At 44.8% G+C, this 24,652-nt stretch overlaps 1 protein-coding gene across 1 annotated transcript; it reads right to left on the bottom strand.

Annotated features, from left to right (window-relative positions):
* Positions 1–6,440: 6,440 nt before the first annotated feature.
* Positions 6,441–23,546, bottom strand: LOC139423763 (TM2 domain-containing protein 1-like). The gene is made up of 7 exons (XM_071175429.1): positions 23,408–23,546; positions 21,224–21,292; positions 17,750–17,858; positions 16,556–16,647; positions 14,561–14,634; positions 9,038–9,150; positions 6,441–7,116 (listed from the first exon to the last, which is right to left on the bottom strand). Exons 1-6 carry the CDS (start codon positions 23,544–23,546, stop codon positions 9,040–9,042), a joined length of 594 nt encoding a protein of 197 aa, XP_071031530.1. The 3' UTR covers positions 6,441–7,116; positions 9,038–9,039.
* Between the last annotated feature and the right edge of the window lie 1,106 nt (positions 23,547–24,652).

Genomic DNA, 24,652 nt, shown 5'->3' with positions numbered 1-24,652 from the left:
GGGGAGAAGGGGGAGAGAGACGGCAGGGCCTGAGGATTTATTTATTTATTAGCTCCTTTGATCAACACTTTATGAAGCCTGTCACCTTATCAGTGAATTCCTCTCCTGCACTTGGTCATGAGCGAAGTAACTGTAATTTCATGGCTTCTGTAACCTACGCAAATGTGCCAGTGAGGGGTGTTACGGGGGGGGGGTAAACCATACTAAATCAAAATCGGGGTTTTGTTACTTTCCTTTTTTGTGTGCATTTCTTTACCACACCAACAAACAAACAAGGAAATTAAGTTTTATTTCAGTGATTAAATATCTCGTCTGGTGGTGACAGTCGACGTTGTCATTCTTTAAAGGGCTTTAATACTTGACCAATGTAGTCGAGTGGAGGAGACACCCACCCAGCTGGCATACAGACTTCCCTCCAGACTCTGAGGAGGAGTCATTTCTTTATCCATCCTAAACAGATTGTTATTGAACAGCAGATTTCATTAGCCCCAGTGAGCGATGCGTAATGGAGTAGAGAGGAAAGGGCGGCCATTTGGGTGTAAAATGGAGTGAGCCAAGATGAGGAGGAGGGAGAGGGAGCCAAGATAAGGAGAGAGGGAGTAAGCCAAGATAAGGAGAGAGGGAGTGAGCCAAGATAAGGAGAGAGGGAGAGGGAGCCAAGATAAGGAGAGAGTGAGTAAGCCAAGATAAGGAGAGAGGGAGTGAGCCAAGATAAGGAGAGAGGGAGAGGGAGCCAAGATAAGGAGAGAGGGAGTGAGCCAAGATAAGGAGAGAGGGAGTGAGCCAAGATAAGGAGAGGGAGTGAGCCAAGATAAGGAGAGAGGGAGTGAGCCAAGATAAGAAGAGAGGGAGTGAGCCAAGATAAGGAGAGAGGGAGTGAGCCAAGATAAGGAGAGAGGGAGTGAGCCAAGATAAGGAGAGGGAGTGAGCCAAGATAAGGAGAGAGGGAGTGAGCCAGGTAGATGTTTGTGTGTGTGTTTGTGTGTGTGTGTACAAGAGAGGGAGATGAGGGTATTACATGCAGTCCTCAAGTAGTTTATCTCTGATATTGAGACACATTTTTGTTCAAGTGTGTAGGATGAGAGAAAGAAAGAATGTGTAGTGGAAAGGTGTGTGTGTGTAGAAGAGGAGTAGAGAAAGTGTGTGTGTGTGCGCGCACAGGGTAAGGAAAAATAATTAGCTTATTGAGCAGTTTCAGACCACACCATTATCGCTGTGCACAGGGCCACGGTCCAATGAGACTGCAACATGACCTCCAGCCCTCCAATCAGCACATGATCAGGAAGTAGAAATTAGTTGTGACAGAGTCAACAAGCAGCTCTCAGAAGGCCTGGCGCTGCACATGAATCAGTCTTGACCTGTGCTTACCAAACTGAACAAGGGTAATGAAAGCCCTCCCTTGGGCAGTAACGCAGGCACTGTGTGTGTGTTTGCTTGCGTGCCTCAGCATACTGTACGCCTTTGGGTGTGTGAGTGTGCACCTTCTCTTTTGTATGTGTGAGTGTGGTTTTGTGCATACGCCTGTGTGTGTATGTCTATGCATGTATGTCTGTGTGCGTACATCTGTGTGTGTACAGTAGGCTCATGTGTTGGAGGCTACGGGCAGAACAGTGCGTTCAAATACCTCAGAGAACCTTAAGCACAGGAAGTGATTCATCATAGCATGTGTGGGGGAGATATTGTCCCCATACTGAACCAATTAGGGCCTGTCCTCTATGACCTGGGATGTGTCCCAACATAGTATTCCCACTAGGGAACCATTTGGGATGTAGTCCTGCTGCTGGGCTGAGAGGAGCTGAGGGGGCTCTGGAGCGTGGTACACTGCAATAATTACGTTGTGATTAAACACACATGGCTCGTGACCCTGCATGGATATACAGAGAGTCGTGACCTGTCCAGATATCTCTCTCTCTTGCTCTAGTTTTTCTCTTTTAGAGCTGAGAAGTTGCCAGAAACCAGGACGTACTTAAGGTGTGAGGGAGGGAAGGAGGGAGGGAAGGAGGGAAGGAGGGAGGGAGGGATGGACGGAAAGATGTATGAACTTTATGAAAATCAGGGACAGCTGGAGAACAAAGATTGCTTTATGTCCCAGCTGGCCACCGCCGCTGCGGCTGTTGTGAAGCCTGGATATCTTCTCTGGTGTTCTACTGGAGCTGAAGACTAGGACTGTATCCCAAATGATACTCTATTCCCTACATAGTGCACTACTTTTAGGCCAGGGCCCTATGTAGGGAATAGGGTGTCATTTGGGACGTAACCTACATTCACAATGCGACCCCCCCCCCCCCCGCCCACACACACACACACACACACACACCTCCAGCATGACGGTACAACACAGTCAGACTTTCAACTATCATAAGACTTTATAAAAATAGAATAGAGTTTTATTCCCATTCAGTGCTCAGCTTTCCACCCATTGAAGTCTGTTTAAAACACAGCTGGTTTCTCAGGTAGAACTTAAGTCTCTGGTTAAAAGGCTTGGACTAAAACCTCACTGGTTAAACTACTAGCCTGGTTAAACTACTAGCCTGGTTAAACTACTAGACTGGTTAAACTACTAGACTGGTTAAACTACTAGACTGGTTAAACTACTAGACTGGTTAAACTACTAGCCTGGTTAAACTACTAGACTGGTTAAACTACTAGCCTGGTTAAACTACTAGACTGGTTAAACTACTAGACTGGTTAAACTACTAGACTGGTTAAACTACTAGACTGGTTAAACTACTAGCCTGGTTAAACTACTAGACTGGTTAAACTACTAGACTGGTTAAACTACTAGACTGGTTAAACTACTAGCCTGGTTAAACTACTAGACTGGTTAAACTACTAGACTGGTTAAACTACTAGACTGGTTAAACTACTAGCCTGGTTAAACTACTAGACTGGTTAAACTACTAGACTGGTTAAACTACTAGCCTGGTTAAACTACTAGACTGGTTAAACTACTAGCCTGGTTAAACTACTAGACTGGTTAAACTACTAGACTGGTTAAACTACTAGACTGGTTAAACTACTAGACTGGTTAAACTACTAGCCTGGTTAAACTACTAGACTGGTTAAACTACTAGCCTGGTTAAACTACTAGCCTGGTTAAACTACTAGACTGGTTAAACTACTAGACTGGTTAAACTACTAGCCTGGTTAAACTACTAGACTGGTTAAACTACTAGACTGGTTAAACTACTAGCCTGGTTAAACTACTAGACTGGTTAAACTACTAGACTGGTTAAACTACTAGACTGGTTAAACTACTAGACTGGTTAAACTACTAGCCTGGTTAAACTACTAGACTGGTTAAACTACTAGACTGGTTAAACTACTAGACTGGTTAAACTACTAGCCTGGTTAAACTACTAGACTGGTTAAACTACTAGCCTGGTTAAACTACTAGACTGGTTAAACTACTAGCCTGGTTAAACTACTAGCCTGGTTAAACTACTAGACTGGTTAAACTACTAGACTGGTTAAACTACTAGCCTGGTTAAACTACTAGACTGGTTAAACTACTAGACTGGTTAAACTACTAGACTGGTTAAACTACTAGCCTGGTTAAACTACTAGCCTGGTTAAACTACTAGACTGGTTAAACTACTAGCCTGGTTAAACTACTAGCCTGGTTAAACTACTAGACTGGTTAAACTACTAGACTGGTTAAACTACTAGACTGGTTAAACTACTAGCCTGGTTAAACTACTAGACTGGTTAAACTACTAGCCTGGTTAAACTACTAGACTGGTTAAACTACTAGACTGGTTAAACTACTAGACTGGTTAAACTACTAGCCTGGTTAAACTACTAGACTGGTTAAACTACTAGACTGGTTAAACTACTAGACTGGTTAAACTACTAGCCTGGTTAAACTACTAGACTGGTTAAACTACTAGCCTGGTTAAACTACTAGACTGGTTAAACTACTAGCCTGGTTAAACACAGACCCCTGGCTGTAGGCTCTTCCAATAAGGACAGACACCTGGCTGTAGGCCCTTCCAATAAGGACAGACCCCTGGCTGTAGGCTCTTCCAATAAGGACAGACCCTGGCTATAGGCCCTTCCAATAAGGACAGACACCTGGCTGTAGGCCCTTCCAATAAGGACAGACCCCTGGTTGTAGGCTCTTCCAATAAGGACAGACCCCTGGCTGTAGGCTCTTCCAATAAGGACAGACCCCTGGCTGTAGGCTCTTCCAATAGGGACATACCCCTGGCTGTAGGCTCTTCCAATAGGGACATACTCCTGGCTGTGGGCTCTTCCAATAAGGACAGACCCCTGGCTGTAGGCTCTTCCAATAAGGACAGACCCCTGGCTGTGGGCTCTTCCAATAAGGACAGACCCCTGGCTGTAGGCCCTTCCAATAAGGACAGACCCCTGGCTGTAGGCTCTTCCAATAAGGACAGACCCCTGGCTGTAGGCTCTTCCAATAAGGACAGACCCCTGGCTGTAGGGCCTTCCAATAGGGACAAACCCCTGGCTGTAGGCCCTTCCAATAGGGTTCTTTTTGGGACATACCCCTGGCTGTAGGCCCAAGCCTTCCAACCCTGGCTCTGAGTAACCAAACCAGCTGGGACTCTCCCTGTGCCACTTTATGATTTCACTCACTTGACTTCTATAAAGACAAGCAAACGTTACTGAGGGGCCGGTGACGACATCATCCCAGCCTTCCTGTTATTTCAGCTTAGACTTTTCTCACAGTCCACTGTAGAGGTGCCTATAGGGGACAAGTTGCTGCAGGGCCTCTCTGATTCTGAGAATGGAGTGTGTGTGTGTGAGAGAGCCTGGGAGAGAGGGAGGGAAGGGGGGGGGGGTTGTGTTTAAACTCCTTGACATCAGGGTTTGCTTGGGTGTCAGTGTGAGTCTGTAGAGCAGCTACATCCTCCTCAGTCTGATTCAACTAGCACACGCTAAGGCCTGCATGCACTTCACAAATCACTGCAGACCAAACTATTATCTACTCATCTCTCCCCACGCTCTCTCTCTCTCTATGCTCGCTCCTCTCTCTCTCCTCTCTCTCACCCCACGCTCCTCTCTCCCCTCTCTCTCCATGCTCCCTCTCTCTCTCCAGTCTCCGTTGTCAGGCTGTGGGTGCAATCGATGGAGGTTGCAATGCAGGAGAATTTCTCCAAAGGGGTTGAGATTGTTTTCAGGGGAGCAGGTTTGGAGCGGGTGCCGGAGTCTGACTGTCTCTCCTCTCCTTTACACTCTGTGTGTGCTCTGTAATATGAGTGTTCCACACTAGAGGAATGTGAGGCTATAAAGCACTCTGCTAAATGAGAAATGGCCTCCTCTTTGTCAGGCGTGTGGTGTGAGGGAGGGTTAGGCCCAGCTCAGCCTCTACTCTGCAGCGCTCTCCTCTTCTGGGAAGTGCCCTATAAATCTCCCCACTCTTATCCCTGTACTGTATTGATGAGCTCTGGCTAGGGCGAAGGAAGAGGGAGAGTTGGGGTGAAGAGGTGGAGGGAGAGTTGGGGAGTGGAGGTGGAGAGCGAGACAGGGGAGTGGATTTGGGGGAGTTTTGAAATGAACTTACCCACTGTGTTTCAGACCACCACTTGGTTCTTGGTTCACTTCATACTAAAACAAACTTTATTCAGTTCTAACTGCTAACAAGTTCCTTACTTAGGATTGACCCATTATTCAACTTAAAAAAAGTTATCCCTTCATAAAAATATATTTTGTGAAGAAACCTTGAAAAGAGACTTCAAGTCCCACTGTCATTGAATATTATACATGTGCATCTGTAAACACACACTCAGCTCCTACACCCTGAAACAGTCAAAACAACGGATCCCCTCCACCGGGACACAACTCTTGCTATAACAAATTGCATGAGGCACTGTATTCACCACAGTGGTGTTGGACATCCACACTGACACATCTACAATCTCCAGCTGCACACCTACAGTACACACTGTTGCCTGCTATTGCACTGTGTTGATTAGGAGTGTCACATCCATCTAAAGATGGCTTTCAGGCTCACGTATCTCCTGTATCAGGCCGTTCGCACTATGGGTAGTGTTCCAAATGGCACCCTATTTTAACTTTAGTGCACTTCTTTTCACCAGAGCCTTATGGGCCTTGGTCAAAAGTAGTGCACCGTGAAATGATGGTGCCATTTGGGACACAGCCTGTATCAGGTACCCGATCAGGCAGACACACAGCAGGAAAGCTCTGCCTTGTGACTCCCCCACTTGGACCCTTTGTAATAAAAATGACACGAGGGACGGTTCTGGGGGGAGCGGGAGAAGATCTGTCTTCATCTGCAGGATGATGCCGAGAGCTAGCGTGTCATTTCTTTGACCTCTGAACTCCCTACAGGACGATCGGTCACTGCCACAGTTCCTCCAATGAGCTCAGAGTTCGCTAAATTAACTGCTACTGCTCTGTGTTGGACTTAAAACAGCAAGTTTGAACAGAACTTCATTTACAAAAGGCGTCCATTTTCATAAAATTACAATTTTATTACAAAAAAATAATAATAAAAATAAATCGCTAATGACAAATCAACAAAACAGTCATACAGAACATAAATAGTTCCCTTGCTGCCAGACATACTCAAATAACGCAATAGATTACATATTTACAGAACTATTCTCGGTGCAGATTCTAGATTCTTATAGGAGTATAACGATGACTTGAAGCTCTATGGCAGTGGTCATCAAGTCCTTGGTCCTGGAGAGCTACAGGGTGTGATAATGCTGGGTTGGAACAAAGGTCTGTACTCCTCTAACGCTCCAGGACCTGAGCTGGTGACCGCGGGTAAATATATGTTTTTGTTTGATTCATTTGCAACCTCTATCCTCATCTCCTCTGATCTTTTAAAATGTGTTTTGAGGAGGTGGCAAGGAATGAAGGTCACAAAGAATGAAGGAAAGACTAAGGAAATGCTGGGTAAAGTCTAAACCAAAATGAAGCCTTCACTCTTAAGAGTATCCATTTTAAAAAGCTGAGCTTCACCACATTGGGGTACATGCAGACAGGATCATGATCAATGTGTTGACTGGGATGGTCTTAGTGTCCGTGTATCGGAATGATCAAGTGAAAAAGATCCCAAAAAGAGCGGCATAATCGTCATGACAGGGTTGAGGGTAACGATAGTTGTTTTTCACTTTGGTCCTGAAACGAGAGAAAACAGGTTGTAAACAGTTGAATTTGGATACTCGAGGCAGTCAGTGTTACATTTTTCTGTGGCCCTGAGATACATGCAGTAAAATGAAGGACTGAGAGACTGAGGAACTGTAGAGGTGTGGATGAAGACTTCATCTCTCTCTCTCGCTCTCTCTATTTGTCTGAGCGTAAACACTAAAGGGCTTGTAATGGACTCCACATGTGTATAATTGAACCCAACACCCCCGTCACCACAAACACACTGCAGCTTCTATAATACTAACCAGAGACTAAGGAGCCACAGACAACAGAGTGGGAGAGAGAAGGGAGAGCTGAAATCTTGGAGATTTAAAACTGTAGATCATTTTTGTTGTTGACAAACTGTGTGAAAGGGTGTGTGACTCTCGTTGCTCTGTGGTAGAGCTCAACCGATGAGGGACACCTATGCCAGGTATAATAACTGCACTCTCACGACCCTTTTCCCCCTCAGTCCTGAAGTGCCACCCTCCCCAAACATTTACTTAGCAGGCTGACATTTTAAAATTCCCTCCCCAGGGTAGAAGGTCCGTCCTGGAGTACCAGAGAGGGGGGGGGGGGAGCAAGTTGTCCTTGGCTGGGTGTTTGTCTTTACCCCCCATAGGTCATACAAGCTACAGAGTGATGCAAAACCACACATCTGGTTCACTTTTAGTGTTTGAGCCGTTCAGAGTTTGTCTTTCCACTTGACTGTGTACATGTCATTTTGTATTTTATTTAACTCGGCAAGTCAGTTAAGAACAAATTCTTATTTACAACGACGTCCTAGGAACAGTGGGTTAACTGCCTTGTTCAGGGGCAGAACGACAGATATTGGGTTGTTCATTTCTGGGAACGTTCATTAGATTGGAAGGATGTAGAAGGCCAAAACATCAATCTTTTAAACTTGTCTAATAAAACTAGAGTGTTGTGAACTTCTCAATAGATTCCCTGGTTTTCCTGAAATCCCGGTTGGAGGATTCATAGAATTATGAGGTAATAAGCAGGAAATCAAGAATCCTCCAGCCACGACTTCTGGAAAACCAGGGCATTTATTGAAAGTTAGAGAATTTTGCAACGCTATACAGATGTAATAATTAGACAATCAAATGTACATTAGTACAGGGGCAGGTGGAAAGACAAACTGTTACACAGTGAATAATCATTTGTGGACAGACTACGTAATATACGTTGAGTGTACAGCACATTAGGAACATCTTCTCTTTCCATGAAATAGACTAACCAGGTGAATCCAAGTGAAAGCTATGATCCCATAGGGCCTCCCGTGTGGCGCAGTGGTCTGTGCCACTAGAAATTATGGGTTCGAGCCCAGGCTCTGTAGCAGCCGGGAGGCCCATGGGGCGGTCACTTCAATCACTTCAATCAGTGTAGATGAAGGGGAGGAGACAGGTTAAAGAAGGATTTTTAAGCCTTGAGACAATTGAAATATGGATTCTGTATGGGTGCTATTCAGAGGGTTAATGGGCAAGACAAAAGTGCCTTTGAACGGGGTATGGTAGTAGGTGCACCGGTATGAGTGTCAAGAACTGCAACACTACTGTGTTTTTCATGGTCAACAGTTTCCTGTGTGTATCAAGAATGGTCCACCACCCAAAGGACAACCAGCCAACTTGACAACAGTGGGAAGCATTGGAGTCAACATGGGCCAGCATCCCTGTGGAACGCTTTCGACACCTTGTAGAGTTCATGCCCCGACCATTGAGGCTGTTCTGGCGGCAAAAGGGGGTGCAACTCAATATTAGGAAGGTGTTCCGAATGTGTTGTACACAGAGTACATGTAAATGGTAGCTGATGATGTTACATACAATTTTAGTTCTGAGTTTCCACAATTACACAGGGAATGACTCCCCAAAGCCTATTGTCTGTCTAACTAACATGTTACTAGTGTAGCTACCTTCAGGGAGACATCTGGGTTCTTCTGTAAGTCTCATTGGTGATGGAGAGGCGTGTGAGTCTGGCACCGTAGTAGTCCACTATGTAGTCAGACTTATCTGACGGACCCACAACCTAAAGGAAGGAAGGAGAAAAGACATCAGGGTACAGACGGTGAAAATCTAGGTACAGCAGGCAACACATATCTGGCAATCACAGCTGAGGGGGACCAGTGACAGCCCTCCACCTACTGGACTCTAGACCAACAGCACTCCGCCTACTGGACTCTAGACCAACAGCACTCCACCTACTGGACTCTAGACCAACAGCACTCTACCTACTGGACTCTAGACCAACAGCACTCCACCTACTGGACTCTAGACCAACAGAACTCCACCTACTGGACTCCAGACCAACAGCACCTCACCTACTGGACTCCAGACCAACATCACTCCACCTACTGGACTCCAGGCCAACAGCACTCCACCTACTGGACTCCAGGCCAACAGCACTCCACCTACTAGACTCTATACCAACATCACACCACCTACTGGACTCCAGACCAACATCAAAACACCTACTGGACTCCAGACCAACAGCACTCCACCTACTGGACTCCAGACCAACAGCACTCCACCTACTGGACTCCAGACCAACAGCACTCCACCTACTGGACTCCAGACCAACAACCACACACCACCTACTGGACTCCAGACCAACAACCACACACCACCTACTGGACTCCAGACCAACAGCACTCCACCTACTGGACTCCAGACCAACAGCACTCCACCTACTGGACTCCAGGCCAACAGCACTCCACCTACTAGACTCTATACCAACATCACACCACCTACTGGACTCCAGACCAACATCACAACACCTACTGGACTCCAGACCAACAGCACTCCACCTACTGGACTCCAGACCAACAGTACTCCACCTACTGGACTCCAGACCAACAACCACAACACCTACTGGACTCCAGACCAACAACCACACACCACCTACTGGACTCCAGACCAACAACCACACACCACCTACTGGACTCCAGACCAACAGCACTCCACCTACTGGACTCTAGACCAACAGCACCCCACCTACTGGACTCCAGACCAACAGCACTCCACCTACTGGACTCCCGACCAACAGCACTCCACCTACTGGACTCCCGACCAACAGCACTCCACCTACTGGACTCCCGACCAACAGCACTCCACCTACTGGACTCCCGACCAACAGCACTCCACCTACTGGACTCCTGACCAACAGCACTCCACCTACTGGACTCCTGACCAACAGCACCCCACCTACTGGACTCCTGACCAACAGCACTCCACCTACTGGACTCCTGACCAACAGCACTCCACCTACTGGACTCCTGACCAACAGAACTCCACCTACTGGACTCCTGACCAACAGCACTCCACCTACTGGACTCCTGACCAACAGCACTCCACCTACTGGACTCCTGACCAACAGCACTCCACCTACTGGACTCCAGGCCAACAGCACTCCACCTACTGGACTCCAGACCAACAGCACTCCACCTACAAAACTCTAGACCAACAGCACTCCACCGACTAGACTCTAGACCAACAGCACTCCACCTACTAGACTCTAGACCAACAGCACTCCACCTACTAGACTCTAGACCAACAGCACTCCACCTACTAGACTCCAGACCAACAGCACACCACCTACTGGACTCCAGACCAACAGCACTCCACCTACTGGACTCCAGACCAACAGCACTCCACCTACTGGACTCCAGACCAACAGCACTCCACCTACTGGACTCCAGACCAACAGCACTCCACCTACTGGACTCCAGACCAACTTCAGCTAGGCTACCACTCAACTATGATGCATTCCAGCCTATATTTAATCCATAGCAGGTAGTGGCTTTAGTGATCGGGTTTTCAGAAGTGGGTTGGATTTTCACAACAACGTATGCCGGCCTGGAAACCCACTACCTTGTATTGTTTAATCCCGTGCCTGACACACAGCTCCCTCCGTTCACGTTCCATCTATCTATCACAGCTGTCTAGCTCCTCCTCTGCCCAGTTTGAGAGTAAATTGGAAAATTCCCCAACATCATTCATCTGGTGTGGACCTCGGTCTTTCGATAGATAGATAGATAGATAGAGAGCGCGAGAGAGAGAGATAGATAGAGAGCGCGAGAGAGAGAGAGAGATAGAGAGCGCGAGAGAGAGAGATAGAGAGCGAGAGAGAGAGAGAGAGAGAGAGAGAGGCCTCAAACAAACGCTGTCCGGTCTCCTTTCCTCAAGCCCCGTCCAGCCAGAATCTATTAATAATAATCCCATTAGTTAAATTTTTCAAAAATGCATTTGCCCGCTCCGACGTTGCGCTTAGTCGCAATAGTTAGCCTTTCAAATATAGGGCAGCGCCTCGCGCAAATGTTAAATAGGTTCTCCGGACACGCAGAACTCTTCATCAAAAGTGTCACTTTTACAAAAGTTGAGAGAGCCCAGACGCAGCGTATACATCTAATTGAGAATGTAAGTGTTGCGCTGGGGCGTGCCAGCCAAAGCAGATTAAAAGCATTCCTCTCTCAGGGCCTTCAATAATACATTAGGAGAACAATAAACAGTGTGACGGTCGCCTCGTTTAATCAAAGTGGCCGAACAGACGCTGCTGCCGTTTTCAAATGAAATAGCGACTTTATACAGGCCTGCTACACAGTGGGATGTAGTGTAGAACTGGAGAGGAAGAGGAAGGGGTTAAATAGAGGAAGAGGGGTATTCTGTTTCTTTGAAGGGTGTATCATGATGTGTGTTTTGGTCTCAGATGTGATACAGGGTGACTCCAGCAGCATAGGCCTTTGTTGAAATTGGATTCAAGGTGAAGGCATACAGTCCTAAAACTACACACACCACCACTTGTCTATATGACAAACTAATATATTTTTTTCAAGGAACACGAGAAAAAAAATGAATCCCAAACAAATAAGCCTACTTTTCATTATAAACACATCCCACCATGTTGACTGAGTTAAAGCTGAAGGTCTGCTCTATATGCGTGCTGATGCTTGTCGTATTCATTAGTCAAATCAAATCACATTAGTCACATGCACCGAATACAACAGGTAGACCTTAGTAAAATGCTTACTTACGAGCCCCTAACCAACAATGCAGTTAACAAAAATACGGATAAGAATAAGGTATAAATGTGGGGTAGCCTTGCGGTCGGAGACCGCCTACCACTGTTGTGTCATCGGCAAATTTATTGATGGTGGTGTAGTCGTGCCTGGCCATGCAGTCGTGGCTGAACAGGGAGTACAGGAGGGGACTAGGCACGCACCCCTGAGGGGCTCTTGTGTTGAGGATCAGCGTGGAGGATGTGTTGTTACCTACCCTTACCACCTGGGGGTGGCCCATCAGGAAGTCCAGGATCCAGTTGCAGAGGGAGGTGTCCTTTTAGCTTAGTGATGAGCTTTGAGGACAATATGGTGGTGAATGCTGAGCTGTAGTCAATGAATAGCATTCTCACATAGGTGTTCCTTTTGTCCAGGTGGGAAAGGGCAGTGTGGAGTGCAATAGAGATTGCATCATCTGTGAATCTGTTGGGGCGGTATGCATATTGGAGTGGGTCTAGGGTTTCTGGGATAATGGTGTTGATGTGAGCCATGACCAGCCTTTCGAAGCACTTCATGGCTACAGACGTGAGTGCTATAGGTTGGTAGTCGTTTAGACAAGTTACCTTAGTGTTCTTGGGCACAGGCACTATGGTGGTCTGCTTAAAACATGTTGGTATTACAGACTCGGACAGGGAGAGGTTGAAAATGTCAGTGAAGACACTTGCCAGTTGGTCAGCGCGTGCTCGCAGTACACGTCCTGGTAATCCGTCTGGCCCTGCGGCCTTGTGAATGTTGACCTGTTTAAAGGTCTTACTCACATCGGCTGTGAAGAGCGTGATCACACAGTCTTCCAGAACAGCTGGTGCTCTCATGCATGTTTCAGTGTTATTTGCCTTGAAGCGAGCATAGAAGTAGTTTAGCTTGTCTGGTAGGCTCATGTCACTGGGCAGCTCTAGGCTGTGCTTCCCTTTGTAGGCTGTTTGCAAGCCCTGCCACATCCAACAAACATCAGGGCCGATGTAGTACGATTCAATCTTAGTCCTGTATTGACGCTTTGCCTGTTTGATGGTTCTTTGGAGGGCATAGCAGGTCCGGGTTAGAGACCCGCTCCTTGAAAGCGACAGCTCTAGCCTTTAGCTCAGTGCGGCTGTTGCCTGTAATGCATGGCTTCTGTTTGGGGTATGTACGTACGGTCACTGTGGGGACGACATCATCGATGCAGTTATTGATGAAGCCAGTGACCGATGTGGTGTACTCCTCAATGCCATCGGAAGAATCCCATAACATATTCCAGTCTGTGCTAACAAAACACTCCTGTAGCTTAGCATCTGCATCATCTGACCACTTCTTTATTGGTTGACTCACTGGTGATTAAGCAGGAATCAGGAGGATATAATTATGGTTAGATATACCAAATGGATGGCGAGGGAGAGCTTTGTATGCGTCTCTGTGTGTGGAGTATAGGTGGTCCAGAGTTATTTTCCCTCTGGTTGCACATTTAACATGAGGATAGAAATTTGGTAAAAACGGATTTAAGTGTCCCTGCATTAAAGTCCCCGGCTACTAGGAGCACCGCCTCTGGGTGAGTGTTTTCTTGTTTGCTTCCTGCTCCCACACTGGTTCCCCAATGAGGATGGAGAGGGGTGAGGCCCTAACAGGGTGAAAAATGAATTGGCTTCTCTCCCTGTCAGGCTCTGTGGACTAAACAGGTTAGGGGGGTCCTGGGGGAACGAGGGACGGGGGGGAGAGAAGCCCTTCTGCGAAAACAAACCAGTCTCATTAACCCCCATTTACAGAGAGCTTAGTGCTGAGAAGAGCAGAGGGCTGCTGCTGCACTGATTGAGACACAGGTTCCCTCTGAATACAAACAGACATTCACGCACGCACACACACACTCCTCCTGACTGGCTTGGCTATGCTTCTGCGCAATGTTCCATGGTTTACTCTGATTGGAGTGTGTGAAGCATGACCATTGTAGCAAAGCCCAGGCTGCTCTGTGATGAAAAAATGTGCTCCACTTCATTGATTACCATCACTGTTAGTGGGAGAAAGAGCTACGGTTTATACATGAGACTGTGCCCAAATTGAGTAACTTGTTTTTGAAATCTTAGAAGTTGTTTTGAAATCATACAATTATCAAACTTGCATGAAATCCATCCGATTCTGATATCACAGTTGTTCCCTTACTCACTTTGCAGTGAAACCCAACTCAAATTTTGTGTCTTGTGACCAACGAATGTAATCATCAGCTGTGACCCAAAAGGAGTCAGCTTCTACCCAACATTAGGGAAACACTGACCTAACCCACCCTTGTCATCAACACACCACATAAACCATTCCTTTCATGGTTACTGTGAAAAGAGCATCTTCACAGACATAACCAACAGATAAGAGGGATTATTTAACAGCTCTGTGTTCCACAGCTGTCCCCTGAACGCCACTCACCTGCATTGAGATCAACATGAAATCCACCAAGCTCCCAATCCCACAGAAGCCAACTGTGCAGAATTTGAGCAGCCCTAGAGAGAGAGAGACATGTTGGAGTTAAATAGGGTATAAAACAGGAAGGGCTCTCCAACCGTGTTACTGGAGAGCTACCATCCTGTAGGTTTACACCAGGGCTCTCCAACCGTGTTACTGGAGAGCTACCATCCTGTAGGTTTACACCAGGGCTCTCCAACCGTGTTACTGGAGAGCTACCATCCTGTAGGTTTACACCAGGGCTCTCCAACCGTGTTACTGGAGAGCTACCCTCCTGTAGGTTTACACCAGTGCTCTCCAACCGTGTTACTGGAGAGCTACCCCCCGCAGGTTTTCGCTCCAACCCCAGTTGTAACTAACCTGATTCACCTTCTGAATCTGCTAATTATTAGAATCCGGTGCGCTAGACTGGTTGAGTGTAAACCTATAGGACCGTAGCTCTCCAGGAACAGGGTTGGAGAGCCCTGGTATAAAGCTTTATGGGGTACTCCATGCCTCTTTAAAGTTGGCATAAATTAATCATAATTTGCTAGCTATTGTGTGAGGCGACTGGGCAAGGTTTCAGTTTATTCCCCATGTTCGGTTCCAACTTTTCCCATGTGTGGCTGAATGGGAAATTAACTTGCGAGGCAAAGGTGAACGATATTGAACGCTTTGACTGCTGGGCGGCGGAGTGGAGAGGCTATGTGGGTGTGTGGGTATTGGGTGTTTAGTTGTTTGCGGCCTGATTTGCTTTCAGAGGGAAATCGTGCCAAGTCAACTTTGTGTCCAAAACAACTTTGAGGATTGGGAATAACAGGTCTTTATCGTTGAGAGGAGCAGAGAAGAAGAGTAAACATGAATGTGTGCAACTGAGCCGCTGTGAGCAGCTGAGGGTGTGAATTGGATGTATGAAAACACAGAGCACGGCGAGCAGGTCATTCAACTGAACACATCATCCTGTTAACATTCACACTGTCACTAGCTTACGACATAACTATGTAACATAACTGTAAGGTAGACCCGGAGATGACACTACTGCATGTCGGGGAGTACTCACTGCATCACTGGGCAATGACTACTGGCACTCACTAGCTCACACACACACACACACACACACACACACACACACAATCTGAATTGCAGGCAAATTATGGAAACACCAACTCCAAATAATTGTTAACACTATTGTAAATTGCTCCAATGGGAAGTAACAGGGGTAGCTTTGTTGATTCCAGGGTGGACGTTTTTAAAAACGATGCCAGTCGTGTGGCTACTCTACAAAGCAGAAGCCCACTTAATAACCCACCGTTCCATGGTGATGCCCAAGCCAACCGTGCCAAACCAGGCCAGGTGTTGCTCAGTGCAGCCTCTAAAGCCGGCTCATGCCCGTCCTCAGTGTGGCTCTGCGATGCCAAAGTACTCCATGCTAGTTGGAAAAACTAAACCTAAACTAAAGGGCTTTCAGCCACCAGCCACTTTGTAATCTTGCAGGTGCCTAATTAAGAACAAGAACAAAGGAAAGGGAAGAAACAGCCGTGTTTCACTCCAGTGTCTGGGTTTACCACTGTTTTATAATGTCATGTAATAGTGGTTTCTTTCAGGTCCTCACAGGAAGTAGTGACCCTCTGTTTCTTAGAAACCTGCTTCATTGATTAATGCTCAACTTTGATAAATGGTCTACTTTATACTAATCCACAAACATGCAAGTTGCGTTTCTGTCCAAAACCAGCAGATCTTTTCAAACTCTCTAAAATCAATACATCCAATAAATGAATGGTAGTCATGCATTTCAACATGTGTTCTTCCTTTTTTTACAAAAACAATTACAAAGAAAATCTTTCATTGTATTTAGACCGGTTTGTTAGCAGCAGATAGGATTTGAAAATGAATCTACTTATAAATATAATATAAATTCATCCATTGCACCCCCATGTCAGTTATTGAGAGTGAACAGCAATAACAACAGTCATACTGTACCTAAAGCTGGGTATCCCAAGTAGAAGCGATCTGCTCCTAACCATCCCAGGAAGAGCGACAGGGCCACAGCTACTTTGTAGGAGTAACCGCTCCTGTAAGGAAATAACATGTTAGCTCAAAACAGTTCAATAATGTTTCACATTTGTACAAAAACATCACATATGATGGTATATGATTTAGCCTAATCAATATCAATTGAAAATAAAACATGTTCAGGGTCATCATAGCTAAAACTTTTTGCTATGGTCTGCCCTAATGAATACAGCCCTGATACAGCCTACACAAAACATTAAGAACACCTGACCAGGTGAATCCAGGTGAAAGCTATGATCCCTTATTGATGTTGCGTGTTAAATTCACTTCAAATCAGTGTAGATGAAGGGGAGGAGACGGCTTAAATACGGATTTTTAAGCATTTAAACAATTGAGACATGGATTGTGTGTGTGAGCCATTCAGAGGGTGAAAGGTAAAGACAAAAGATGTAAGTGCCTTTAAACGGGGTGTGGTAGTAGGGGCCTTTAAACGTGGTGTGGTAGTAGGGGCCTTTGAACGGGGTATGGTAGTAGGGGCCTTTGAACGGGGTATGGTAGTAGGGGCCTTTAAACGGGGTATAGTAGTAGGGGCCTTTAAACAGGGTATGGTAGTAGGGGCCTTTAAACGGGGTGTGGTAGTAGGGGCCTTTAAACGGGGTGTGGTAGTAGGGGCCTTTAAACGGGGTGTGGTAGTAGGGGCCTTTGAACGGGGTGTGGTAGTAGGGGCCTTTAAACGGGGTGTGGTAGTAGGGGCCTTTGAACGGGGTATGGTAGTAGGGGCCTTTGAACGGGGTATGGTAGTAGGGGTCTTTGAACGGGGTGTGGTAGTAGGTGCAAGGCGTACTGGTTTGTGTCAAGAACTGCAATGTTACTGGGTTTTTCATGCTCAACAGTTTCCCGTGTGTATCAAGAATGGTCCGCCACCCAAAGGACATCCAGCCAACTAGACAACTGTGGGAAGCATTGGAGTCAACATAGGCCAGCATCCCTGTGGAACGCTTTCGACACCTTGTAGAGTCCATACCCCGACAAATTAAGGCTGTTCTAAGGGCAAAGGGGGGGGGGGGGGGGGTGGAAGTCAATATTAGGAAGGTGCTCCTAATGTTTGGCATACTGGGTGTACATGTGCAACACTTCCACGGTGTCTGGTACTGTACATACACATTCCTGCAAGGGAGGCTTTTGTTAAAGCCCACTTCCTCTCCACTGAATCGAAACTCCGTCCCATTGGACAAGCGGCAGCTGATGTTTGGAGAAGGTAGGCATTCCACTGAAAACCCCAACAGATGGTTTAGGACAAAGTAACACAGAACAGCAGTTATGTGGGTTTCAATTTGTGTAGATTCTGATGTAAATGCACATTGATAAAAGTATTACAAAATATTATGACAGTTAAGAACCAGGACCTAAATGACCTATTATTTTTAGCTTTATTTTATTAGGGCTACCTATTATAATTTCTTGTCCCTGCAAATTAGTCTTTCAATTTGAGTTAGGCTACGTGGTACCTCCATGCATATACTGTGTCAACTACATTCTAATTCCCAAAGTCCTTATAGATGGAGAATCTATTCGAACCAATCATTATGGTGGTCCTCTGTAGCTCAGTTGGTAGACCATGACGCTTGCCACACCAGGATAGTGGGTTCTATTCCTGGGACCTTCCGTACGTAAAATGTGTGCATGAAAGACTAATGGTCGTACAAACTCAAAAAGCACAAAAGAGGATTTCACCACCCATCATCTAAGATTGTTCTAAAATAATTGATGTTAGAAACAGATATGATTAGCAATCATTAAGCTCATTGATTGCATCCAAATTGGCCATTTCTCTTTTTAGGATTCATATAATACTCAATAAATATAGTACCTAACATCCAATTTTGGACCTAACTTTGTTCTGACAATGAGCTAGACATTGGTCAACAGCCACCCACGGACTCCCCACGCCAATCCCACCCCAACAATTTGTATATAGTATCAGTTCTGTGTCTGACCAGTAGTATGGAGCTGCGGCTCTAAGTGTTGTTTCTTCATACTATTCAATGTATTACCAGGGAATTTGGTGATGTTTGTTTTACCCCTGTTCTGAGAAATTTGTCATTTAAGTTGTTAGGTTAATGTCCCATCTTACATCCGGATATTACCGGATTCTGACCACTAGATGGTGCTGTTCCTACTATTAAGTTAAAGTTTCAAGACCCCCGAACCCCCACCCTCAATGTTAAATGGATAGTTCACCCAAATTACTAAATTACATTGCTTACAGGGTAAGAAACAGTCTGTTGACAAGGTATGGCAGAAACATATGCTTTGGTTTTGTTGGCCACTGTTTGAAATGCTAACTTTTTAGAATTTGTGGCACAAACACAATGCAAGTCAATGGTACCTCTGTTAGCATTGTCACATGTCATGTTCAAATCACCCTAAAGTATCTAGAAATGTATTGCGTAACTCAATGGATGTTACTTATAGATGGATAGGAAGCGAGAAAATGCTAATATAGATAACATTGACTTGCATTGGATTGGTGCCACAAAATGCTAAAAAGTTACCATTTGAAACAGTGGCCATGTAAACAAAACCAAAGCATAGGTTGCTGTCATACCTTGTCCATAGACTGCTTACAGGGTAAGGAAACCAGTGTAACGTTGTAATTTGGGTTAACTATCCCTTTTAACATTGGGGTGGGGAACATAGAACTGATGCTATATACTCGTTCTTGGGGTGGGATTGGCATGTGTGAGGGGGGGGGGGGGGGGGGGGGGGGGGGGTCGTGGGTGGCTTCAAAAAATGTCTTTGGAATCCTCATGTCTTACTAATTCTTAGAAAAACAAAGATACTATATTTATTGAATACTAAATTAATCATACAAATCTTAAAAAAAATAAAAATATGTTTCAGGAATGCTTATCTAACTACAGAAACGATTTCAGAACAATCTGAGATGGTGGGTGCTAAACGGCATATTATTATTACAATGAACAAAAATAAACAACATGCAACAAATTCAAAGATTTTACTGAGTTACCGTTCATATAAGGAAACCAGTCAACCTTAATGCATTAACTAGGCCCTAATCTATGGATTTCACATGACTGGGAATACAGATATGCATCTGTTGGTCACAAATACAAAAAAAAAAAAAGTAGGGGCGTGGATCAGAAAAACAGTCAGAAATCTGATGAGACCCCCATGTGGTCATGCACACATCTCCATCACATAGAGTTGATCAGGCTGTTGATTGTGGCCTGTGGAATGTTGTCCCACTCCTCTTCAATGGCTGTGCGAAGTTGCTGGATATTGACGGGAACTGGAACCCGCTGTCGTACACGTCGATCCAGAGCTTCCCAAACATGCTCAATGGGTGACATGTCTGGCCACAGGTAGCCTAGTGGTTAGTGTGTTGGGCCAATAACAGAAAGGTTGCTGGATCGAATCCCCAAGCTGACAAGGTAAAAATCTGTCATTCTCCCCCTGAACAAGGCAGTTAACCCACTGTTCCGCGGTAGGCTGTCATTGTAAATAAGAATTTGTTCTTTAACTGACTTGCCTAGTTAAATAAAGGTTAAATAACTAAAATAAAAATATGCAGGCCATGGAAGAACTGGGACATTTTCAGATTCCAGGAATTGTGTACAGATCCTTGTTATCATGCTGCAACATGAGCTGATGGTGGTCGATGAATGGCACGACAATGGGCCTCAGGATCTCGTCACAGTATCTCTGTGCATTCAAATTACCATTGATAAAAATGCAATTGTGTTCGTTGTCCGTAGCTTATGCCTGTCCATACCTTTATCTGACCACCATGGTCACAAAGTTGACATCAGCAAACCGCTCGACCACACGATGCTCTCTGTCACCTGCACGGGACAGTCGACACCGGGATTTATCCATGAAGAGCACACTTCTCCAGTGTGCCAGTGACCATTGAAGGTGAGCAGTCTGTTATGATGCCAAACTGCAGTCAGGTCAAGACACTGGTGAGGACAACGAGCACGAAGATGAGTTTCCCAGAGACGGTTTCTGACAGTTTGCGCAGAAATTCTTCAGTTGTGCAAACCCACAGTTTCATCACCTGTCCGGGTTGGTCTCATCCCACAGGTGAAGAAAGTGGATGTGAGGGTTCTGGGCTGGCTTGGTTACATGTGTTCTACAGTTGTCAGGACAATTGGACGTACTGCCAAATTCTCTAAAACACTACTTATGGTTGAGAAATTAACATTAAATTCTCTGGCAACAGCTCTGGTGGACAATCCTACAGTCAGCATGCCAATTGGACGCTCCCTCAAAACTTGATACATCTGTGGCATTGTATTGTGTTCCAAAACTGCACATTTTAGAATGGCCTTTTATTGTTCCCAGCACAAGGTGCATCTGTGTAATGATCATGCTGTTTAATCATTTTCTTGATATGCCACACCTGTCAGTTGGATGGATTTTCTTGACTAAGGAGAAATGCTCACTAACAGGGATGTAAACAAATTTGTTGCCAACATTTGAGAGAAATAAGCTTTTTGTGCATATGGAACATTTCTGGGATATTTTATTTAAGCTCATGAAACCAATACATTACATATTGCGTACATTTTTCTTCAGTATTTTATACATCATTCAACCAGAACCACTTACCCCAAGCAATCATGTCCTTGCAATTCTCAGGTTCTTGAGTGGCATCGTCTATCCTTGGTTCTTTACAAATATACTTGAACAGTATTAAGGCAACAACAAAGTATCAACTATCATCCACAGCATAGTAAATAATACAACATGATATCTAACAAATTGTGCTTGTCAGGTTGATATACAGTACCAGTCAAAAGTTTGCACTTAGTGTTAAACAAATCAAAATATATTTTAGATTCTTCAAAGTAGCCACAATTTGTCTTGATGACAGCTTTGCATTCTCTCAACCAGCTTCATCTGGAATGCTTTTCCAACAGTCTTGAAGGAGTTCCCACATATGCTGAGCACTCGTTGGCTGCTTTTCCTTCACTCTGTGGTCCAACTCATCCCAAACCATCTCAATTGGGTTGAGGGCGGGTGATTGTGGAGGTCAGGTCATCTGATGCAGCACTCCATCACTCTCCTTCTTGGTCAAATAGCCCTTATTTAACCTTTATTTCACTACAAATTCTTATTTACAATGACGGCCTACCCCGGACGACGCTGGGCCAATTATGCACCGCCCTATTGAACTCCCAATCACGGCTGGTTGTGATACAGCCTGGAATCGAACGAGGGTCTGTAGTAGCGCCTTTAGCATTGAGATGCAGTGCCTTAGACCGCTGCGCCACTCGGGAGCCCTCCATCACTCGCCTTCTTGGAAAAATGATCCTTGCACAGCCTGGAGGTGTGTTGGGTCATTGTCATGTTGAAAAATAAATTATAGTCCAACTGAGCGCAAACCAGATGGGATGGCGTATCGCTGCAGAATGCTGTGGTAGCCATGCTGGTTAAGTGTGCCTGGAATTCTAAATAAATCACAGACAGTGTCACCAGCAAAGCACCCCCACACCTCCTCCTCCATGCTTCATGATGGGAACCACACATGGAGATAATCCGTTCACCTGCTCTGCGTCTCACAAAGACATGGCGGTTGCAACCAAAAACATCTCACATTTTGATTAATCAGACCAGAAGACATATTTCCACTGGTCTAATGTCCATTGCTCGTGTTTCTTGGCCCAAGCAAGTCTCCTCTTCTTATGGGTGTCCTTTAGTAGGGGTTTCTTTGCAGCTATTCAACCATGAAGGACTGATTCACACAGTCTCCTCTGAAAAGTTGATGTTGAGTTTTGTCTGTTAGTTGAACTCTGAAGCATTTATTTGGGCTGCAATTTCTGAGGCTGGTACTCTAATGAACTTGTCCTCTTCCTTTCCTGTGGCGGTCCTCATGAGTCAGCTTCATCATAGCGCTTGATGGTTTTTTCGACTGCACTTGATGAAACTTTCAAAGTTCTTGAAATTTTCCAGAATGACTGACCTTCATTTCATCAAGTAACAATGGACTGTTGTTTCTCTGCTTATTTGAGCTGTTCTTGCCATAATATGGACTTGATTTTCTACCAAATAGGGCTATCTTCTGTAAACCACCCCTACCTTGTCACAACACAACTGATTGGCTCAAACACATTAAGAAGGAAATTCACTTTTAACAAGGCACACATGTTAATTGAAATGCATTCCAGTTGACTACCTCAAAAAGCTGGTTGAGAGAATGCCAATAGTGTGCAAAGCTGTCATCAAGGCAAAGTGTGGCTACTTTGAAGAATCTAAAATGTGTTATTTCACAGTTTGTGTCTTCACTATTATTCTACAATGTAAAACAAATAGTAAAACTAAAGAAAAATGGAATGAGTAGGCGTGTCCAAACTTTTGATTGGTACTGTATATTCATCCATTCAGTCATCAGCATCGTTCAAGGGAACATATCCACATGACATTACAAAAATGCATACCAATGAATAATGGTTGACAGAATAGTGGCGTTAGTTATCTATCTTACACATAATGAAACATTCTGTCAATAAAGACCCGAGAACATATCTTGATGAAAAAACAAGACTCTTGCCAAGAGTTAACGTTACATGGAAGATGACTGGTGAATACAGACGAGAAAACATAACTATACTATTCATCTGTTTCAAAATCGGATTAGTTATATTTTCCAAAAGTACACAACATGCAGGCTTATGTTTGCTAGCTAGCTAAATAAATGCATGCTAACGTCAGTTAGCCAGGTAACATTAGCTAGCCAGCGTGCATGAAAACCTTGTCATTTTTTCGTGATTTGCAAGTAATCACGTATAAAAGGATATTGTCCCAGGCGTAGACTTTCACAACTATCGACATCATTTGCGAGAACAAATTGGAAATGGCAATACGTACAGTAAAACAAAATGCCCAACGACATGGTCCGTAAAGAGAACAGCCGACTTCCGGGAAACGCCATGTTGACGACGCGCCCACTTGGTCACGTGACATCGTTTTTAAACCTCTGTCTGAGTCCAAAACCAAAACCTTGTGAATTCGTACCAGTAAGACTTGTTTTCAACGTTAAAAGTAGTTTAACTGAAACATCTGAACAGGTTAAGCTATGAGATTGTTACAATGCAAGTGCTCAATAGTATCCTTGTAGTAGGATAATCTTACCCCATTTGCACACACTGTATGCATATTGTATATTGTGTTATTGACTGTACGTTTGTTTATTACATGTGTAACTCTGTTGTTGTTTGTGTTGCACTGCTTTGCTCTTGGCCATGTCACAGTTGTAAATGAGAACTTGTTCTCAACTAGCCTACCTGGTTAAATAAAGGTGAAATAAAATAAAAAATAGTATGCAAAAACATGTTAGCTAGCAAATCAGTTTCTGTGTCGCAACAGATGGCTAATGTTAGCTAAATAGAACAGTAACTGACTCATTTAAATTGGCTAGCTACTGACTGTGCTAGCTGACTCACTGAAGTTAGCGGAACATTTCGAGAAGCTCATTTAAAAGTTGTTTTATGGAGTTATTTGATGTTCAGACTAAGCTCATGTTAAAGAGAACCTACACTTACTTAAAACAAAAGTTTAGTTCATAGATTTAGACTAGTTATGCTAGTTCGCTGGACAGAAAGAGATGATGATGTGCACCTGCTGATTGCAAAGCAAGTGTTTGCTAACGTTAACTACATCTCTACATTTAGAGGGCTCTCACAGCTTAAACCTTGCTCACAAACAAAGTGATAGTTCAGTGAATCGCTCCACTGATTCTTTTAAAACTTTACATCCTGCTTCAGGTAAGGGGCGGGTTCATTTATTAACTTCCGCTGTACAGGTAGGATGGAACAAAGTCATATCTCTTCCTTTAGCTAGATAATTTAGTAGCTAGTTAGCTAGTTTTATCTTCTTCTGGGTTTAGCTAACACATTTGTTGTGGTTTGTTAACGTGAGACATCTGTGGCATTTGTGTTACTTGGCAAATATAAACGTGGCTTAGTTTACCTGTCGAAAATTGTTTACCGCTGGCTATGTAAATAGTTAACCCATGCTAATGGCTTGCTGACTGACAGA

Source organism: Oncorhynchus clarkii, chromosome 1 (genome assembly GCF_045791955.1).
Source record: "Oncorhynchus clarkii lewisi isolate Uvic-CL-2024 chromosome 1, UVic_Ocla_1.0, whole genome shotgun sequence".
Lineage (NCBI taxonomy): Eukaryota > Metazoa > Chordata > Actinopteri > Salmoniformes > Salmonidae > Oncorhynchus > Oncorhynchus clarkii.
This window is presented reverse-complemented; position numbering and strand designations above follow the sequence as displayed.

What these genes read in the sequence shown, in the direction of transcription:
- LOC139423763 (XM_071175429.1), bottom strand. Translation starts at nt 23,546, where the DNA reads ATGGCGTTTCCCGGAAGTCGGCTGTTCTCTTTACGGACCATGTCGTTG. An exon ending in TCTACGCCTGGGACAATATC is followed by an intron (nt 21,293 to 23,407) that starts CTTTTATACGTG and finishes TGTTCAAGTATA; the next exon opens with TTTGTAAAGAACCAAGGATA. An exon ending in CTTGGGATACCCAGCTTTAG is followed by an intron (nt 14,635 to 16,555) that starts GTACAGTATGAC and finishes CTCTCTCTCTAG; the next exon opens with GGCTGCTCAAATTCTGCACA.